The sequence below is a fragment of the Polypterus senegalus genome, chromosome 18 (assembly GCF_016835505.1).
Source record: "Polypterus senegalus isolate Bchr_013 chromosome 18, ASM1683550v1, whole genome shotgun sequence".
Lineage (NCBI taxonomy): Eukaryota > Metazoa > Chordata > Cladistia > Polypteriformes > Polypteridae > Polypterus > Polypterus senegalus.
Genome location: NC_053171.1, coordinates 56,473,749 through 56,494,518, shown reverse-complemented (window position 1 = coordinate 56,494,518; position 20,770 = coordinate 56,473,749). Strand labels below are relative to the sequence as shown.

Here is a 20,770-nt window from a genome sequence, read left to right as displayed (position 1 = left end):
GAAAAGCCCTGCATGTCTTGTGGGAGCCTTGGGAAGACTCAATGAGTAATTTGGAGGAGGAAGTGGGGGTGGGGGTGTACCTCCAAATCCAGAATGGCCCAGTAGTGGAGTTCCTTATCAAAAAAGAGTGGTCAGCTCCAGAGTTTTATATTTCCTCATTGGGATGAATAAAGTATTTTAATATTTGTCTGCCTATCTACATAATGGCTTCGCTGGAGATACTGACATCATAATTGAGGATTGAAGTGGAAGAAGTGCTGAATACTGAATGTTACTTCTGTGTGGGAGTTAATTAATATTTATGTTTTGCTACTAAACATTTGGGTGTTGTACAGCTTTTCTTCCCACTTTGGAAGCTTTTCTGTTTTTTGTTTTTTTCCCTCACACACACAAGCAAAAGTAGTTGAGTTTCTGAAAAGTAATTTGTGTTCAAAGCTAATAGTTAAAAGTAAACATAGTTCCTTAGTGAGAGTATATTAATGTATGAAAAGAATAAATAGATAATGCCATACATATTGTTCATACTTGGATGAATTAGCTCTAGTAACGAGATAGGACATAAGCTTCATTTATATGATAGAAAGTGTTGATTTTGAGTGTATTGTGGGCAGCAGACCGGGCCTGAAGGCTTAAAGGGGTTCTGCATTAGAAAAACTGTAAACTTAAGGGGCACAGAGCAGGGAAAGCAATGGTAGACACCATTGCATGAATAAGTAAATGACCACCGTCATAGCAACATGTAGTATTCAGTAATCAGGTTTTCTTAGTGAGAAAAAATTAGGATGTGAAAAGGATTACCAGGACTCATATAAGGAAGAGTTAGCATTAACAAGAGAGCAGGGGCTGCATTAGGTGTTCATTAATAAGGAGGAACACATTGAAAGTACGAACAGTGTAGGTAGGGAGTAATATTTTAATTATAATACAAATTCTGATTTTTAATAATGAGGTCAATACAATGCAAGTCCTGTTTGTTAGACTTTTTGGAGGGTGGCTTTAATGAGTTGGTGTTCCTTCAAGGCTACATCTGCAGGAGATGTCAAATGATCTGGCACGTTGAGCTCAGTGTTGCTAAAGCTGAGGAGAAAGCTAGCCTGCTTTGTAGTAGAGAATTGGTGGACCTGGCCCTGGTGTCCTTTACAGAGATGGTGTGCACCCCTAATTCTGGAGTGGGAAGAGACACCAGACCAGTTAAAAATAGGTGGGTCTCAGTAGGACATAGATGCAAGTTAAAGGGGGCGTCAACCCTAGAACTGGCCATTTTCAGGACTTTGCAGAGTTGAATGGTAACTCTGAAAACTCTGAGGCGGTAGACACGTATGCAGAGCCCCAACGAGTCACCTCAAATGTATTTTCCAGTAGAGGAGAAATGGAGATAGAGCAGAACTCAATCATTAGGGGGATTAAGGCACATGTTCCCTCCAGAAACAGGGAGTCTCACACAGTGCATTTCCTGAAAGGGTGTATAGACTCCTGGCCAGAGCAGGGGTGGATCCAAATAGGCTGAGCTGAAATCAAACAAATCCCCAGGACCAGATACATTAATCCTTACATGCTTAAGGAGGGTAGTAAGTGCCCATACTCTTGAGAAATATATATTTAGAAAGTCATTAAGGACTGGAAAATAGGAAATATTATCACATTATGTGAAAAAGGGGGTGATCAGACAGATCCAAGTAACTATAGGCCAGTAAGGTTAACGTGCATCACAGGTAAATTAATGGAAGGAATTAAGGAGAAGATTGAGCATTAAATAAAGAAAGAAGTGTTAGTGAATAGTCAACATGTGCTCAGACAGAGGGGTTGTATTTTTTTCCAATATGCTAATATTCTATGAGGAAAAACTAGAGGTGCATATCATATTATTTCTCTTGATTTTCAGAAGGCATTTGATAAGGTCCTACATGAGAAGCATCAAACTTAAAAGTGTGGAGTTCAGGGAGTAGTATGTAGATGGATGATTTTTTTTCCTAAAACACAGAAAGCAGTTATATGGTGTGAAGAACTTTGTCAGAATTGGGAGTTGTTAAAAATGATGGCCTTTAGGGGTCAGTGCTAGGACCACTACTATATTTAATAAATATAAATGATCTGGATAGGAACATAAATATCAAGCAGGTTATGTGTGCAAATAATACCAAACTAAAGTGGAATTAGGAGTCGTAGTGGACTGCCAGACAGTGTTCAGAAGCCATTAAAAACGCTAACAGAATGCTAGGTTATATAACTCGATGTGTGGAGTGCAAGTCACAAGGAGGTTATACGCAAGCTTCATAACACACTGGTGAGGCCTCATCTGGAGTTCTGTGTGCAGCTGGACATAGCAACGCTAGAAAACGTCCATGGAATAGTGACTAGGCTGATTCCAGGGCTACAGGGGATGAGTTATAAGGAAAGATTAAAAGAGCTGAGTCTTTTCAGTTTAAACAAAAGAAGATTAAGAGGGGACCTGATTGAAGTGTTTATAATTATAAGAGAATTAGTAAATTTGCCTTTACTGAAGGTGTTTTAGGGTGGCACAGTTGCACAGTACTTTGTGCTGCTACATCACTGATATACTGTAGCATCTTGGGTTAGAATTTAACATCCAGCTATTGTCTATGTGGGGTTTGTACATTCTCCATGTGTTTTTTTGGGGTTTCCTTCCAACATCCCGCAAAAATATGTGTGTCAAGTTAGCTGGCGATTCCAAATTTTCTAATATTTTAGTGCAAGTTTGGGTATGAAAATGGCTGGGTCTTGCAATGGTCTGGTGTCCTGTTAATGGCATTTTTCTGCTTTATGCACAGTGCTTCCAGCATAAGGCTGTAGCTTCCAAGGGAAATACTAAATGGAGTCCTTAGTATTGAGACTGTAATGTTTATTAATTGAGTAATGGCTTTGAAATGTCTGCACTGATCTGGAGATATGTGAAACTGATTGTTGTGTTTTTTTTTTTCTTCTATTGTAGAGCTCCAGGCTCTCTTGCTGGAAGATCAGCTTATTCTTTTGCAACGTGTAGATGACAGATTTGTTTTACGCTTTCGTACTAAATATGTGGAAGGTGGCAGATCAGACTTAAAAACGGTCTTTAGTCCTGTTATTAATCTTGATTCAATATTGGTCAGATCAGTTGCTACTGGTAAGTAAAATTTAAAACTTTGAAAATAGTTGGTTTGTTAGATATTTCTCTCTCTTTTTTATTTCTGTTTTTGTACTTGTTTTTGTGATTTATTTCTATTTTTGTCATTTTTTTTCAATTTAAATTTGTATGTCTGTACTAAATAACGATATACACTTTTTCTTACATGAATCTGTTTAAATCAGAATTGAATGTTTAATAGTTTTATTTAAATTTCTTGTTAATACATTAAGAGTAAAATACAATAAAATTACCTGTCAGGGGTTAAGACCAAGGCTGTGATGTATAAGAGAAAAGACGGATAACGGAACATCCATCCATCCATCCATTTTCTAACCCGCTGAATCCGAATACAGGGTCATGGGGGTCTGCTGGAGCCAATCCCAGCCAACACAGGGCACAAGGCAGGAACCAATCCTGGGCAGGGTGCCAACCCACCGCAGGACACACACAAACACACCAAGCACACACTAGGGCCAATTTAGAATCGCCAATCCACCTAACCTGCATGTCTTTGGATTGTGGGAGGAAACCCACGCAGACACGGGGAGAACATGCAAACTCCACGCAGGGAGGACCCGGGAAGCGAACCTGGTTCTCCTAACTGCGAGGCAGCAGCGCTACCACTGCGCCACCGTGCCGCCCGATAACGGAACAGCTACTTTAAAAATGATATACAGTAGATTAGTTTAGTGAAAAGTCATTTATTGACAAAACAAAGCTGCATAAACAAAATATAGTATTAACAAAATTAATTCATACAATATTGTAACAACTAGCATAATGAGAAAATACAACTCCAGAGGTACTGGAGTTTGCTACATTTTATTTGGAGTCTTTGTTCCGTAACAAACGGTGCCCTGTCTTATACTCTGTTATCTGGGTTATGGAGAGCACCTCCAAAACGATAAACTGATTAGTAGGGAAAGCTTTTTTTAATCTCCTACCAATTAATTCTATCTTTCTCTATACTGCAGATAGTCCTGCTTATTGTCTCCTGACTTCGTGCTCAAAACTTCCTTCTGCCGTGCCTTTCTTTTTCTTCTAACTTCTCTTTTCACTCATCTCCTAAGAGGCATACTGTATCTGCTTCATACAGAACAGAAGCCCTTCATCCAGTCCCATCACTCACATCATTCATTCCACCCTTTCTGCTCCTGCATTACACATCACAAGCTGCCTGCACATCATAATATATTAACAAAATATAACACAATTTAAAGAGAATTATAATACAAATGAACATTAATGCAGAATAACATTACCGTCGGTGGTTTCCATTTTGACACATAACACTTTATTTTGTTCACTGTTGTTCTTCCTACTCTGTAAATTCTCATTTCGTAGATGTTTATTGATTTCAATTTTTTGTGACAATTCCAACACCACACGCATACGTTTATTGGCCATCATAAAGTATAAGAAATTAATTATAACAAAGGAGAATTCGAAAATACGAAATGCAATTAAAACAGAAGGTACGTAACTGACACTGTCATTTGAAATTGCGGCCTGACACGTGGTGCCTGGTAGGAGTAGTAAGTGCTAGCACAAGGGACAGTTGTTCTAATGAGTATAGCTTGCAGCATACCATATGGTATCGTAATAGGTAGGTGCTGGTGTGCACAATGTTTGTTTGTTTTTTTTTTTTTATTGACCCTGAACGATGGTTAGTTGAGCGACGGGTAATCAATTTTACAGTATTCCTTCATTTTTACACATAAACACACAGGTCTATACAAGATAACGGGCCATTTACCCCAACGTAGTGCTGAAATGCCATTTATTTTAACCTTAATTATTTATACTATCTAGTGTATGAAGAAATACTCTAACGTGAGGGTAAAACTTTTTTTAAACCTGAATGATTGTGGTTTTGCTGAAGAACAATTTTAACTCCCTTCCTATCCCTTACTTATTCAAATTTCAGACACTTATGCTATGTAATCTCTTAATTGGTAAGGTAGATATTTTTCAAGTCAAACATAACAAATATGGTGTGTATGTGTATATACACAGTGTTGTCAAGCGATCAAAAAGTTTACTCGTGATTAATCTCAAATTTATTATTTTTTTAACATTGAAATTTTACCACAAAGATTTTTAAGCGCAATCAGACCATATTAAGTAGATTGGACACAATATAAGGGCATATAAATGTACTTCATGTATTCAGGTAACCGGAACATGAGGAAAAAAAGTCAAAACTTTAACTGTGAGGAGGCTTTATTCACTCATACTTTAGGGCTATGCGATGCTGAACATAGAAAACAAACAATTGGGCTTATATTGTAAAACACATGATGATGAAGGTTTTCTTGAACTTTATTATATAGGCTGGGTCATCCTCTGAACTCTCCATCACCCAAGACAGATGGCATAAAGCGGGCAGCACCACTGAACATGAAACAAACTTCTCTCCTCCAAGGAGTTCAGTAAAGTATCTCCCAAAATCAGTTCAAAATCAATTAAATTGTGAGGGCCTTGTATGCATTTGCATTCACTCATACATAAAAAAACAATACCAAAACAGCTGTAAGATAGACTTGAGGATTACATAGTAGTCATACTTAAACTATAACTGGACTTTATTAGGTCTACACAGTGTGACAGTTTGTTTTTTTAATCGAATTTTCATTCTTTGTGGATATGCTGTAATGTAATATCACAACATTCACGGGAGAGAATAGGCAACGAGTAGAGGATGGCAAACACCCCTCAAAAATCCAAATAAAACTCTGCGATACTACTGTTGTGTCATGTGAGGAGGCAGCCCCTGCCACTAAATGTCTCATTATCTGACACAAAAAAGTACCAGTTTAACGCACAGTGAATAAAAGATTTCCCAGTCCTTTTTTATGATCAATGAAATGTTTTGCAGGTACTGATAAGCATAGGCAGAAATGTTGGCAGGCACAATGCCGCACAGTACTGGAAAGCTGATTTTAAAATGGAATAACGTATAAGCATAGCCATTCAGAAAACAAAGTCAATAAAAAACCCACATGGCATGTCATCATCTATGACTGCTGCTAATGGCACAGAAAAAAATAAAAGTTAATGAGGAGGTTCTTAAAATCAAAGTAAACATTGCTTACTGTTTCGCAAAAGACGAGCATCCCTTCACAAAATTTGGCCCACTCATATTTACTACATTAAAATGGCATAAACATCAATCTGACTCATGACAAAGCATATGCTAAAGGACTGATCAAATGTCCAACAGTATGAAAAAAGAACTTGCCGCTAAAGTAAGAGACTCCACACTCCCACTATATGTATTTAATGACCGATGGAGACGCAAATTTTTTAATGGCAGTGTGCGAGATTGCTAGAAGAAAAAAAAAAAAAAAAAACGTGTTTTACCTGCAGGGTTCGAGCAATGCCTCAAGCTTCTGAAGTTTCTCCAGCTCAGCATTTGTTGACATGGCCTCGTTGGCTTTATGTAGGGCTAGTGCATCTTTTAGTGGTTGTTCGTTTCTTCGCACACGCTTCACCATCTCCAGAGTGGAGTTCCATCTAGTCGGCACATCTTGTACGAATGTCTCAGTCTTCAGGCCATGCGCGACTTGCTGTTTCTCAAGTTCTGCAGCATTTGATGGACTGTGCTTGAATGCCCCACCAACTTTCACCATTTGGAAAGTACGCCATCAAATGCACTATTCTGCAGAGACACTGTGACAGAATGTTTTCATGACCGTCAAAGCATGTGAATGCAGTTTCAACTGTTCGTCGATATAATGGGTTGTAACCCTGAGGTAGCTATGATTTCCAAGTGATGTCCAGTAGTCACCAGTAAGGGCGACCGTCTCAGTGATCTCCAACTCCTTAGCTAGTTTTGCTCTCTCTGAATCATACAGCTTGTGTATACTAGTTACGACTGTGGCTCTTGAGGGTAATTCATAAGTTGGGTCGTTGGACGCGATCTGAATTATGTCACGCAGACCTTTGTCCTACACTATATAAATTGGCCTGCATGCTGTGGCTATCCATTTAGCAATTGAGCAATTGCTACCGTTAATTTGCTGGAGGTTGACACATCCATTGGTTTCTGCCAAACACTGTAAAGCGTGGTCTGTTGCATATTACCCGGGCTAATGCTATTAGTGTAAAATGAATGCTTGGCTTGCATATTATATTGTAGGCTAAACCCGGCTTGACAGTAACTACACACAACCTTAGTTTTATTGAGTGAACCGTCGGGCAAGTTTTGAATCTTGACTTCCCATTTAATGGACCTTTTTCCATCTTTCAACAATTAGGAATATGGAGTGACTTCTGCGAGAAATAACTTGACGGCTAGAGTGGTATGCATTCAGTTTGCAGGCTCAGCTTGTACTACGGGAACCTGAAAAATACCAAACTTATCCGTTAATATCTCTTAAATATCTCCTGAATAAAGGAATAGCTTGTTCACTGCATGTTGGAGATGAGCAGGTACCCTGAGTGGGGAAGTTTTAGTACCTTGAGGTATTGTTCATGAGTTAGTGCAGAAGAGGTCATCAGACTATGCTTTTTCTAGTTCAGCACTGTAACTTGAACTGCTGTCTTTATTTTATACATTTCATTTTGCTGTTTCTAATAACTACATTATTATTTTCATGGGGTGGGGTCAAATTTCTGGAATTGTTTTAAAAAAAAAGTTATTATAAAAGTTATAGCAATTTCCTTTTAGTCACCTTCCAAATCCTCTCTTTGAGATGCAGAACAGTGCTCCCTCAATTCCTAGAAACAGTTCCTATACTTTTGTTATCATGGCATGGACAATAAAGAGAGGCACATCAGACAAATGGGAGGTATTTTATTATGTTACATTGATGGACTCAAGGTTTTATCAACAGTAAGTCTTGAGTAAAGTGGTATTCATTGAGTTATCAATTTAAAGGAGAGATCACCTTCCTCTATCCATTCCCCTTACATCATTCATTGCTGTATTTGAAACAAAGTAGAATATAGTTCCATAACATTTGTTGACCAGAGAAAAGATTTAATTAGTTCTTATCCCATGATGCAAATGGAGGCTAATCTGTACAAAATCAAAACACAGCTAAAGAATACGGCTGAGTACATGAACAGCCTGGGAAAACAATACAGCAGACAAAGGACAAGTCAAGTCATTTCAGAAGACCAGAGTGAAACTTCAGTGAGAGTCAAATGATTGAAGTGAATGAGAGATTTTAAGCATCACATGAAAGAGTCTACTGATGTAACTTCACAAAAAGACCTAGAGAACAGAAAGTAAGAGCCACAAAGTTAAGTTACATTAACTGAGATAATTAATATTCTTAAAATGTCTCCCAATATGTATATACTGTATATTTTCCAGTGCATTCAATATATATAAACAAATCCTTCTTTAACAAAACTGAATCCAGTGTTCACTTCATTCATTTGACAAAGGAAGATGCCACACATAAGAAAGAAATAAATCTAAAGCATAGTGGCTTTTGACTGTCGAATTTCTTTCGCCTAACTAATGTTATGATTTGGGTCAGTTCACTAATATTTTTTGTTTCAAATACATTTTTCTGTTGCTTTATTTTGTCTCTTTGGTAGTTTAATTATTGCATGAGTACTATGTGTTAATAGCTGAGTTATGAATCAGTGAATATTCTTAAAATTGTTTATTTTTAAGTGAGTCATGTTGCCATTTTATAGTTTCTGCAATTTGAGACTGCATTTCTTGGATGCATTGCACTCCCAGAATGCACTATATGCCACGTCACAAGTGACATTCAGTATGGGGAATGTGTCACAATACATTGGCATGTGTCAGTGCTTGCTTATAGTTCATAGCCGCACAGCACTCAAGATGCTCCATAACATAGATAAAGCACCAAATACTTGGGAACCAAAGTTATAGAGGTTTATTGTAGTGACAGTCACAATCCAGTATTTGTTGGTGAGAAAATAACAAAAAAATCAACAAGAAAAAGGTGCCATAAAAAGGTAACAATCTGTAAAAATAATAAGCAATTAAGCAAAAGTCAAATATATTTTGAAAACAAAGTTGTATCTGAGAGGAAAAAAAAGAAAAATCCAATGAATAGCCAAAGCTTGGATGTATTTCATGAGGCAATGGATGATCTGTGAACCTGATTAATTACTTTCATGAATTGTGTACCTAAAGCCATTAAAGTGCTATGAGTACATTAGAACATTAGAAAAGTTGTGATGGAAACAGGCCACTCAGCCCAACAAGGTCACCAAGACTGTCCAAAATAACATTCATTTGTGATTTGATGATCCCTAAAGTCCTGCTCTCCTTGTGTCTTATCGGTATTTACGTAACAAAAACTTTCCAATGTTTTTGTGAAACCTGCTCCTAACAAGTTTATAACAGTGTTCTTGTTTCAGAATGTTCTTTAAAGTTACAACTGTAACTTCCTGTATTAACGCTTCAGAATTATGAAAAAAATTATGTCCCTTCCTAATCTCCACTTGCTTAATCAGAAAAGGTTCAACTCCTTCAGTGTCTCCAGGATTCAGCCCAGTCATTCTCCTCTTACTTTCTCTATTACTTCTGTTTTTCTTTTGTAATATGGAGAGATGAGATGAGTAATCACTAGTATGTTGTATAACTTAAATATAACCTCCTTTGACTTGCACTTTCACATCATACTATATAACCTAATAGGCCGGGTTTATACTTCACGCGATGCATACTGCAGTGGACTCTCCTGCTACGCAAGTGTTTTACTGTTTATACTTGCACGCGTACTTTACGTAAAACTTGGAGGAATCTAGCATGTGGCAGTGCAAGATCTTATCATGGTGAGAACAAGTTCGGCTACTCTGTGTTGTGAATTGCCTGAAACACCCATTAAATTCTGATGACACCTTATGGTAATATCTCTGAAAAGGATGTTTATTGATTAAATCCATCAATCCAGGGATATGTCCATTCCAGCAAGCATTGGGCACGAGTGAGAAACAATCTCTGGACGGGGCATCAGCTCATTGCAAGGTGAATACAAGCACTCACATACACTGGCGTCATTTTAGTGGCACCAAATCCCCAAATCTGCAAATCTTTGGAGTTTGCATGTTTTCCTGCTGGGTTTCCACAGTGTGCTCAGATTTTCTTCCAAACGGGCAATACCAGTGACGTGACTCCCTGCAAGCCAGCAGTGCTACCGCTCTGCCACCGTGTCACCCCCATGTGTGTAATTATTAACAGTATTCATTATTTAAACAAAATTAACAATTTATCTGTAAAATGTAACATACACACTTTAATGCATTTCATCATGAAAATGATATCAAGTATACATCTAAGGATTCTAAATTTGCAGAGAGTTGGAATATCATACATTTAATGTATTCTGTGTGGTGATCTATTGCTGCTTGCCGCTGCTGTCAGGTCCAAGAAGCTTGTAGCGATTAAAAACTGGGATTATGTTTACGATGGTCTGCTTTAATGATAAAGTAAACTATGAGGTTAAAGTGGACATTTCAAGATTAAAGCCGAAATATCCACTTTAATCACAAAATACACGTTTTCACCATGTCCTTCATTTTTTTTCTCTGTGGCTCAAATACAGTGCAGTTAATTATGTTGCAGTTATTAAGTTGCCAAAAAAAAGACAGCACAAAAGATGGTATGTGAGACTTTTAAAATGTATTGTGTCATTATGATCAGGAATATGCAACGCTTGAATATAAAAGCACCACGAATGCACCTGTATGTCGCCATTTTGCTTCACCACATCGAACCATTCATCAAAAATCGAACTGCGCACATCGATCCCGTAGGATCCACATAGAGGCTTTCTATCTATCTATGTAGATAGTAAACAGAGACTCTGACGTCACATTCCAACCTTAATCACACTGCGAGCCCCGGGTTTTTGCTGGTACTGCAACTCGTGCATGCGTCGCGTTAATTTCTGAGGACCTGCTCAGAGGACACGACAGATGAATCCTCGGAATGCGTGGCATCCATGATGCATGCGCGTAGGCGTTCTGAGCATGAAGTATAAACGAGCCCTTAGACTTCTTGAGCACTTCTGTTCACTGTAAAGATGTAGATAGTGATGATTATGACTTCTCATAAGGTGTACTTTTATGGTTTAGACCTCCGATTGTGTATTCAAATCTAACATGTTTACCTCATTCATGTAATACTTACCGTATGTACTCACGGATAAGTGGAGATTTGATTTTACGGTTAATTTCTGGTATTTTATAATGTCGGCCGTATAAGTTGAATGTGGAAAACGCACGCTATTGGTACAAGAGATTATGATATGGTAACGCCCACCTGAGAGAGTAACCACGGAGCACATAGCCTTTTTCCTATGTGGGTGCGGCAATGCACTTTATCAGCATGTGCTCCTAACCCATCTTTCTCTCTCTGTTGTGTCTACGTGACCACACGGTAATACCAGAACTATTCTGAAGCAACGTTTGCACTGATTTGTGATTTGCATCCCTTGATAATTACGCTGTTGCAACAAAATTTGATTTGTTTGAGGAACTGATGTGAGATTGAAGAGGCAAGAAGATGTAAAAAAAAAAAAAAAAAATTCAATGTTGCATTTTTGAATGGGCATATAAGCCGGGTTCTGATTTTATGATCGATTTTTCAGATTTCAAGACCTGACTAATACGTGAGTATATACAGTAAGTTAAATTTCATCTTCTAGAGTCTGTATGCTGCCAAAGTTATTTTGTAACAGTTTAGCTGATTCTAAATCATCCACCCTTCAACCTTGTTTCATATAAGCTGCAAATGTAACCAGCTTGTTGATTCTGTTCTTGCCCAGATTGTTTGTGTATTAACCTCCATAGACCTGAGCGTCACTTAGGCTGTAAAAACAGTGCTGAAAGCGTTCGTCCTGAGTGCCACTTAGGCAACAGTATAGACACGTATCGCGTAAGACCTGAGAATTACTCAGACTTTAAAAGTGCTAACAATGTTAATGCTGAGCATTACTCTGGCAATGGTGTAAACTCATCATCTTCTCCTAGCCTCATAATGGGGTCTCGTAAGAAACCCCCCTCATCAGTAGTGATGATGAAGTGAATCTGTCTTCAGGCATTGAAATTGAAACAGTCAGTGGAAACAGATAGTGACACTCTTGTCACTCGCACATGTGCAGTGTGCTGTTCATATTTTTATTATTCATAATTATTATTTGTATTTTTATACTTTCTACATTTATGACTTCGTAATTTTTGTATTTTACAGGTTTTGCAGTAGAATGATAAATTAAATAACAGGGTAATTTTTCAAGCCAAAATATGCAAAGCTTTTTTTTTTACATGTTTTTATGACAAAAAAATGTAACACTAATGAGGTTAATAAGAGCAGTGGCCATTGTACTAATCCCTGAGAGACACCACTTTTAACATCACACCGTTCTGAAAAAGTTTGCCTCAACAAAATCCTACTCTTCCTGTGTTTCATACAATTTTGTACTCACCTACAGACTGCACCCTGAATTCCCACTCTTTTTTAAATTTGATCACTAGCCTCTCATGTGGTTCTTTATCAAAAAGCCTTCTAAAAGATCAAGATAAATAATACCATATGCACCTCCGTGATCATATTGTTTGTTTGTTTCCTTACAGAATTTCAGCATATTGGTGAAAAACAGCCTTCCTTGTGTGATCCCATGTTTAGTATTTGCTAGTACACCAGTTCTAGACATGTGCTGCCTGATATTTTCCGTATTAATTGTTTTCATTAATTTAGCTGTGATGCTTGCTAAGCTTACTGTCCAATAGTTACATGGATAAGGCAGATCACCCTTTTCTACAGCAGGGTAATATTTGCTAGCCTCCAGTGTTTAGGAAATTCCCAAGTGTGCAGGGATTCTCGATAAATATATGAAAAGACTTCTATGTACTCAATAACTTCCTTAAGCACACAAGGGTAAATATCTGCTCCTGGTGATTTTGTTTTAGATTTCAGCCTATTTAATCCAAGCAGCAGTTTTCCCTCAATAATTTCAAAGCCACTAAGTACCTCCTTAGTAGTCCCTGTCACTTTTGGGAGGTTATTGACTTCTTCACACATATAAACTTCAATAAAATGCAAATTTGCTGTTTCATTGTCTGTATAGTCTAGCCCACCATTACCATTTCTCTTCACCTTCACAAATATTGAACTTTTTGGCAATAAACACAGAAAGTGAGTTTGGTGTAAAAACAGGGGTGGCTATAATGAAAAGAACCTTGTCCCAATTGTCACCTGAACCCTGTTGAAAACCTGTGGAGTGAACTGAAGAGGCGAGGACACAGGTGAGGGCCGAGGACCCTGGATGATCTGGAGAGATGATGGAAAGAAGAATGGTGGTCTCAGATGCTATGCTGTGTATTCTCCAACCTTAGAAAAGGTTACAAGAGAAGACTCTGTGCTGTTATATAGGCAAAGGGAGGTTGTACAAAGTATTTAATGCAGGGATGCCAACAATTGTGGCATGTGTGTTTTTGTTAAAAATATTTATTTCTTGCTGAGGGCTTTGCTTTTCTGTGAATCAACTTGTTTCAATTAAAAGTCAGGTCTGTCATTTTTTTCAGTGCAAGATGACAGTTCTTCAGCAAACAGGGATTTTTTTCTAACCCTTCTTGCTAAGTTTTACAAGTAGTGCCAATAATAGTGGAGGGCACTGTATCTCTGGAGCAGACCTGTGTCCCAATCCCTTAATGATTTGAGTCCCATAATGTCACTACTTTTCCTTTCCTGTGGACTAGTTTTGTGGTGACCTATGGGGCTTCCCATCCCTATCACCTCAGAGTTCGCAAAATCACCATCCAGCTCTACAAGATACTGAAAATGTTGGGAAACCAGAAACTGTGCATGTTGATGCCAACAGACTGTGAGCTCCTCTTGCCTTGCACCTTGACCCTCCTATTTTTATCTCCCTGATCTGGGGTCTTCTCCCATGCTGATGTAGACTTTTCCGTGCTGGTCATAATACTGATGACCTTTCCCTCATTTGTTGGTTTCTTATGCCAGTGGTGGTGAAGGGGTGCTACCAGAAGTAAGTTCTCTGATCTTCTAGGATGGGCTCAGTCTGCCTGAGAGACAGAGAGAGATGAAATGAGAGATGAGTAAGTCACCATGTCCCTCCAAAATCCTTCACCAGGTGTACCATTCAAATCTATCCCCATAAGAGGCAGACCTGATGTACAGTTTGTAAGTGACACCTGTTTCTAAGTGCACACTCATGCAGTACTCTTGTCGATTTTCTTTTTTGTACATAAATTTAAATTCCCATTAAGTTTGGTCAATTTTAATACAGCAATAATAGGCAGCTAAAGAACAAAAGTCTGGTATATGCCCACACCAGCAACATGACACATGCCAATATATTAAAGCTGAAGTAATTATTAATTGCAGACACAACCCGAGTGCCATGGGCACAAATCTTTTCAGCTACATTTTGTTTCATATCTAATTTATCTCCTCTTATGTTACTGGAACTGACTGCAGACACATTGGCATTTCTCCAGGTGCAAATTCAGTCACTGAACACACAAATGGCTATTAAATTATTGTGCCTATTTATTTTAAACAAAAGACATGAGTGACTACCCAGGAAAGTCTTAGTGGCTTGAAAATATCTACCCTGGTAGCCGGTCCTATTGTGTGTTAACACACAGTATGGTTCCTAATTGCTGGCCAGTAATCGTCATTATAATGTCATATTCTTATTGTTAGTTTTAAAGGGATTCACAGGAGAATCTGCAGTAACAACAATTTACAGGTATAGTCAATATTCTGTGGCTATTCTGGTTTTGGCTCATGCCCAACATATGTGCACATTAAGTTACCTGGGGCCTCATGTATAAACGGTGCGTACGCACAGAAATGTTGCATAAGAACTTTTCCATATTCAAATCGCGATGTATAAAACCTACACTTGGCGTAAAGCCACGCACTTTTCCACGGTACCTTATGCCTTGTCGTACGCAAGTTCTCCGCTCGGTTTTGCAGACTGGCGGCACCCAGCGTCAAAGCAGTGCTACTGTTCCTGTGTGGTTACTCATTATTTTCCTGACACGGCTTTATAAATACACTGAAACTAACCGCATATTGTTTATTAGTGTAACGCATCTGATTGTAATTAACTTGTAACAATATAATGGTCCAGGGAACAGCCATAGTATTCCAAATACCATAACTGCTTTAGTGTTGTTACTCTCACTTCTTCTTCTTCTTCTTCTTTCAGCTCCTCCCGTTAGGAGTTGCCACAGCGGATCATCTTTTTCCATATTACTCTCACTGCACCACTCGGAGTATTTATATCACTGTATCTGAGTGTGAATCACAGCAGCAGCTGATCGGAAAGAGAATTATCTGTATACAGCTGTCACGCTGTCTCAGCCACTGCAAAACGTTTTAAAGCCTTTCCTGTACAGACCTCGCGGTTCAGAAACAGTTTCATCTCAAGAACTTTAAATGCACTCAATCAATTGCACCTTGTAGAACTGTTTGTAGGCCTACTAATAAGTACAATCACCCCACTGTAAACTTGCACTACAGTTATAATATCGCACAACCTGAGCCACTTTATAAAGCGCGATTTACATATGATGACGGTATCATTTTTAAGGTGAAATGCAGCAAAATATGTTTATTAAATTATACAGATAAAACTTTAACTTCATTTAAATAATCTATATTCTTCACTGGGAGTGTCGTTAAGGATAGAATAATTAAACATGTACTACGAAGATATTTCAATGTTCTTTAAGCGTTTTGAAGAATCGGCTAAGCTTACAGATGGCTTAACTTCTATTACAGAGCTGATTGTGTGGCGATCGGTTACTTGGGGAAAGAAAAGCACTGACTGCAGTGACGGCTACGCCAATATATATTCAATATAACACAGAAAGAGAAAATAACAACACAGCTAAGAACGCAGCGACAAATTTCGGCAAAAGTTAAATGCTTGTGTCATGAGCACGAGGCGGCTATGCAGTGTCTGCAACGGACGAGGCCATCCACCGTGCATAAGCTACTTTACTGACATTGGCGGGCGAAGGAGCCACCGATTCTTCCTCTGCCCAGTGCCACCACAAGCCTAGAGCCGCTCCCGAGTACTGCTGCAATAAATTATTTCATCGAAGTGAAACACATGTTTAATAACGTGCTTTAACTCCTATCATCATGAAAATGATATCACGTATACATCTCAGTATTTTAGTTATTCAGAGAGCTGTAATATCACGAATGTAATGGATTCTGTGTCCAGTTGGAGGAAGAGAGCGGTTTAAGAAGCAAGTAGTGATTCACACACACAGGCACATAGAAGATCAAATACAAAACAAAGCATTTAACGTGCTACTTTAATTACGATGTGATTTGAGAAACTGGTTAATTAAACGATTTTAAGATGAAGTTTATGATGTTCTACTTTAATGACAAAATAAACTACGTGATTAAAGTGGAAATGTCGAGATTGAAGTTGACATTTTCTGCTTTTTCCCCACTGTGTGCCTTTTTTTCTCTGTACCCTTATAAGCTTTAATATGACACTCAGACAGTGGGCTACAACTCGGCTTTTCACGGCGACTTTGATATGTGACTTCTTTTTATTTCCGGCACTGTGCGATTTTGTGAACGTGAGCTTTTAAGTTTCTCCAACACGCTATGTCACTCGATCAACTTCCTTTTGTTGATTATACCACGGTTTATTTGAACAAATAGTATGTTTTTCCTTTGCCTCCACTTGGTATTCGCTGAAATTCTTATATTTCCCCCGTGCTTTTCCCATTGTCTTTTCACAGAAGGCTGAGCTTAAGGGCGATTTATATTGATTTGCATATTCAAAGAGGCGTAATTCTGGGAGGAGTTGGGGCGTTACATAAAGCACGTGCACGAGCGTTAGTTTTCACGCTGATCGGGATTTATGTAGCGGAAGAACGTGGAAGTTGGAGTACGCACAGATTCCTGCATCTGGATTTTTCTGTGCGTAAGCACATTTCGGCTTTTGTGCTTACGCCATGTTATAGTGCGATTTCTACGCACGGCGTTATACATGAGGCCCCTGGAGTTTCTAAATTTATCTTGTCTTCAACAGAATGTGTATGCCCGGTGTTGGATTGGTGTTTCATTTGATTACACCCTCACTCATTCCCCAATGCCTGAGCATACATGCTGAGACAGATGACTGGAGGCCTCTGTAACCAAAGGCAAAGATTTATGAGACAATATTATGCCAAGTCTCTCTGTACAGAATGGAGGATTGGCCAAAAACAACAGCAACAACAAAGCATAATTTCTTCCACCTAGCAAAGGTCACATGCAGATACTGGACCTTTATTTATCTTCTGCTTTCTCCTCTTCATTATATGCACTCTTGTCCTTCTCAGACACCTACTGCTTCTTCTTCTTTTTTAAAACACGGTGTCATTCAGTCAGGTACGGCTTCTCGTATGCCCAGGCCTCTCCCACCAGACAAATTCCATTGACAGAAGTTTGTCATGTTCCAGTAATTAACATTTCCTCAAAAACATATCTGTCCAAGGGTCAGTCTTTTGATCTCACCTATAGGTATAGACCTTTCAAAATACGGATTGAATTATATATGAGTTCTTTAAAAAGATTAATCTACAGGTTTTTTTTAATTAAAAACAGGCCATGTCACAATCATCTGTGCTTCCTTTTAAGTTCAAATTTATTCCTCCCTTCCTTACCAGAAATCTTTTGCAAATTAGTATATCGAGATGTGTCCAATTTCAAATCATGTAAACCTAAGCCATTCGTAATGAATGTAATGCTCTACATAGTTTATCCCAAAGTTCCAACATTATGAAGAATGTTTCCATGCTTTTTTAAAACTCTATTTATTAAGAATTTTAAAAAACAAATGACATCACTTTTCTACATAGTCACCGTCCTTTGCAATGCAATTTTCCCTGCATTGTACCATCTTTTTAATACCATCAGCAAAAAATGTTTTTGTCTTCACCGTTTCCAATGAAAATATAAAAGTACAGAAATGTTTTGAACGTCCCTCGTACTTTTAGACCTGTGGACAGACAGGGGGCTTTTGTTGTAATGAACACCTCTGATTACACGAATGAAGGTTTAAGACAACTGAGTGATTCCAGTTGCTTCCAATTACCCAATAAAGATCCAACCATTCCAATGTCTGCTCTTATTAAATTAATTGTAAATCAGGCAAGTTCTGTTGAACTAACTGATGCCAAGGTGCAAAAATTGTTATTTAACCCATATTCTCATATTTTTTACACAAGAATCTCAACAATCCTGGTGGACCTGTAATTTCATCTAACAATTCAATCAGCCTCTCACTCAATTCATTGACTTGTATGTAGCTCTGTTTGTCTTGTTTTAGCCTCCTATAAGACTTTGCTTATGCTGAAGGTTTTATTATGGTCACTATGGCTATTGGATCGTTGTATACGAGCATTCCCCAGAGTGCTGCCCAACAGATTGTTTGTAATACCCTATTACATTCTTCTGCTTACCAATTAGCCTTCATCTGCACACCTACTAAAGTTTCTCTTAACTGGAATTATTTTGTATTTAATAATCAATATTATGTCCGCATAAATGGGTAGCAATTTGTGCACCTTTCAGTCCAAATGAATTTGTATCCAATTTTGTAAAAACTTCATTTAACGTTGTAATATTTTTTCTGAACTTATCATTATATAGTTATGATATATTGATATGTTTTTTTATCTGGAATGGATATTTTAATTCATGATTTTTTATGATTATATCAATAATTGTGACTTTAACCATAAAGGATTACTCAACCCAAAATGATATATTTTTTAATAATTTAATTTTATTATTAAATTTTGAATATTCATACTCAATAAATTTGATAGGTGGCCAATGCTGGACAATACAAAAAGATGTGAAAAATGTCCATGAAAAAAAAATCTTGTGTATCTTGTGTCACATAATCCACATATCCAATATCCATGTGTTTGGTCAAAGGTTTGAAATAAAGATGTGCCTCTCCCCCTCATTCACTGGTGAAGAAACCTGTCTACATCAAATGCACTGCATTGTGGGAATGATGTCTTCCCTGTTTACATTCAGTTTGAGGTTTCAGGAAGTAACTGTTAATAATAATATTTTAGCAACAAATTCCCACTTTTGCACATCTTGACCATAGAGATGGGATATTAGACATAAGGATTATGAGACATTTTTCACAACATATAGCACTGTCTAGCATTGCCCACCTGTCAACTTCAGAGAGTTTGAATATTCAATATTAAATTTCTATATGAAAACATGAGATTAAAAATTTTTGTTGGCCACCACTACAAACTATATGGAGTAAGTAACATTTAAAAAAAACATTACATTTTTGGGTGGAATATTCCTTTAAATTCACTCTCCCTTTCAGTCTAAAGACTATTTCCTTTCTGGATGTTTTGGTTAATGTTGTCAACAACTCATTTTAGTTCTCCATCGACAGTAAACCCATCGACTGGAACACTTTACTTCATGCTACAGGTTTCCATCCAAGATCATCCCATTTCCCAGTTCTTTTGCGTAAGACAAATTTGCTCTGATCAACATGATTTCACAAAAGTAGCCCTTGGATTAAAAAAAAAAAAATAGCGATTTATAAATGAAAAATTTTGCGTAAGTTGAGCATAAGTTATTCACCCCCCTCTTTTTACACCATGCACATATTTTCACGTTCAAATCCACACAAAGTTTTACATATAAGGCCCCCAGATTTTGAGCAGGTTGATTAATAGTGCAAACCTATGGCATTGTGGTGTATAGGGTGAAATTCTGTTATGGGTTCTGTTTGTATTGTTATCACATCTAGATGCCCATGAAATCGTAAATTTGCCCTGGTGCAGACTGTTTTTACGTTTTATTATGCTACTTTAAGGTAACCAGTCAATAAAACATTATACTGTACTTTAATATGACTTGAAATGCCTGAGACATTTCACTAAAAAAAAAAAAATGATCTTAAATAAATTTTTCTCTGTTCATTTGCTGTAAATATCTTATTTTTGTTTTCAAGAGAATAAGTATACGAGTGTTTTGGGTTAATTCCTTATTACAAGAAACATACAAGTATTCTTGTGTAATTTTAATTGTAGCGCACTGCCATTTTAGAATTGCTGGGGCACTCTTCAGCAGTGGTACAGAGTACCTCCAAAGAGACCCTATGCATCCTATCACGAAGGCTCTGTTGTAAAACTTGGCTCTATCTAAGATTACAGATTTAAACCTAAAACAGTATTAATCTTAAATGCATAGCACTAGTTATTCTGGTTAACAACTCATTATTTTCCATTTCTTGATTCAGTTCATAGTCTTAGTGTTTTAGTTCTAATGACATTCTCATAGTTCAGGTAATGAACCCAGATAAATTTGTTGACTTTGTTTGCAGTTTATCCCTCTGGATTTTGCTTTTGATAAGAATACTTTGGTTTTCCAGAAAACTAATTTTGTTCGGTATTCTCAACAACACACACAACGCTTCGTCCGCTTTGCAGTTCCTCACAATCCACTGCACCTGCCGACAATGCAGAGAGGTCGGTTGGCGTGAGATAAAGCAGACAGTTCAAGTGTGTGCTGTGGTCCAGCCGAGCCACTTTGAGTATTTCAGACTGGCAAAACGGGTAGACTTCTAGGTTTCTTCCTTCTTTTGTCAAACTTGTTTTTAGTTCAGGCCTTTA

General features: G+C 37.8%; 1 protein-coding gene across 6 annotated transcripts in view; it reads left to right on the top strand.

Moving 5' to 3' along the window:
• Positions 1–20,770, top strand: part of arhgef11 (Rho guanine nucleotide exchange factor (GEF) 11) — a 209,432-nt gene that overhangs the window by 139,147 nt on the left and 49,515 nt on the right. For all 6 annotated transcript variants that reach the window (XM_039742341.1, XM_039742340.1, XM_039742338.1 and 3 more), the window contains one exon: positions 2,951–3,121. In XM_039742341.1, the coding sequence (XP_039598275.1) occupies positions 2,951–3,121 (171 nt within the window). The remainder of the gene's footprint in view (positions 1–2,950; positions 3,122–20,770) is intronic.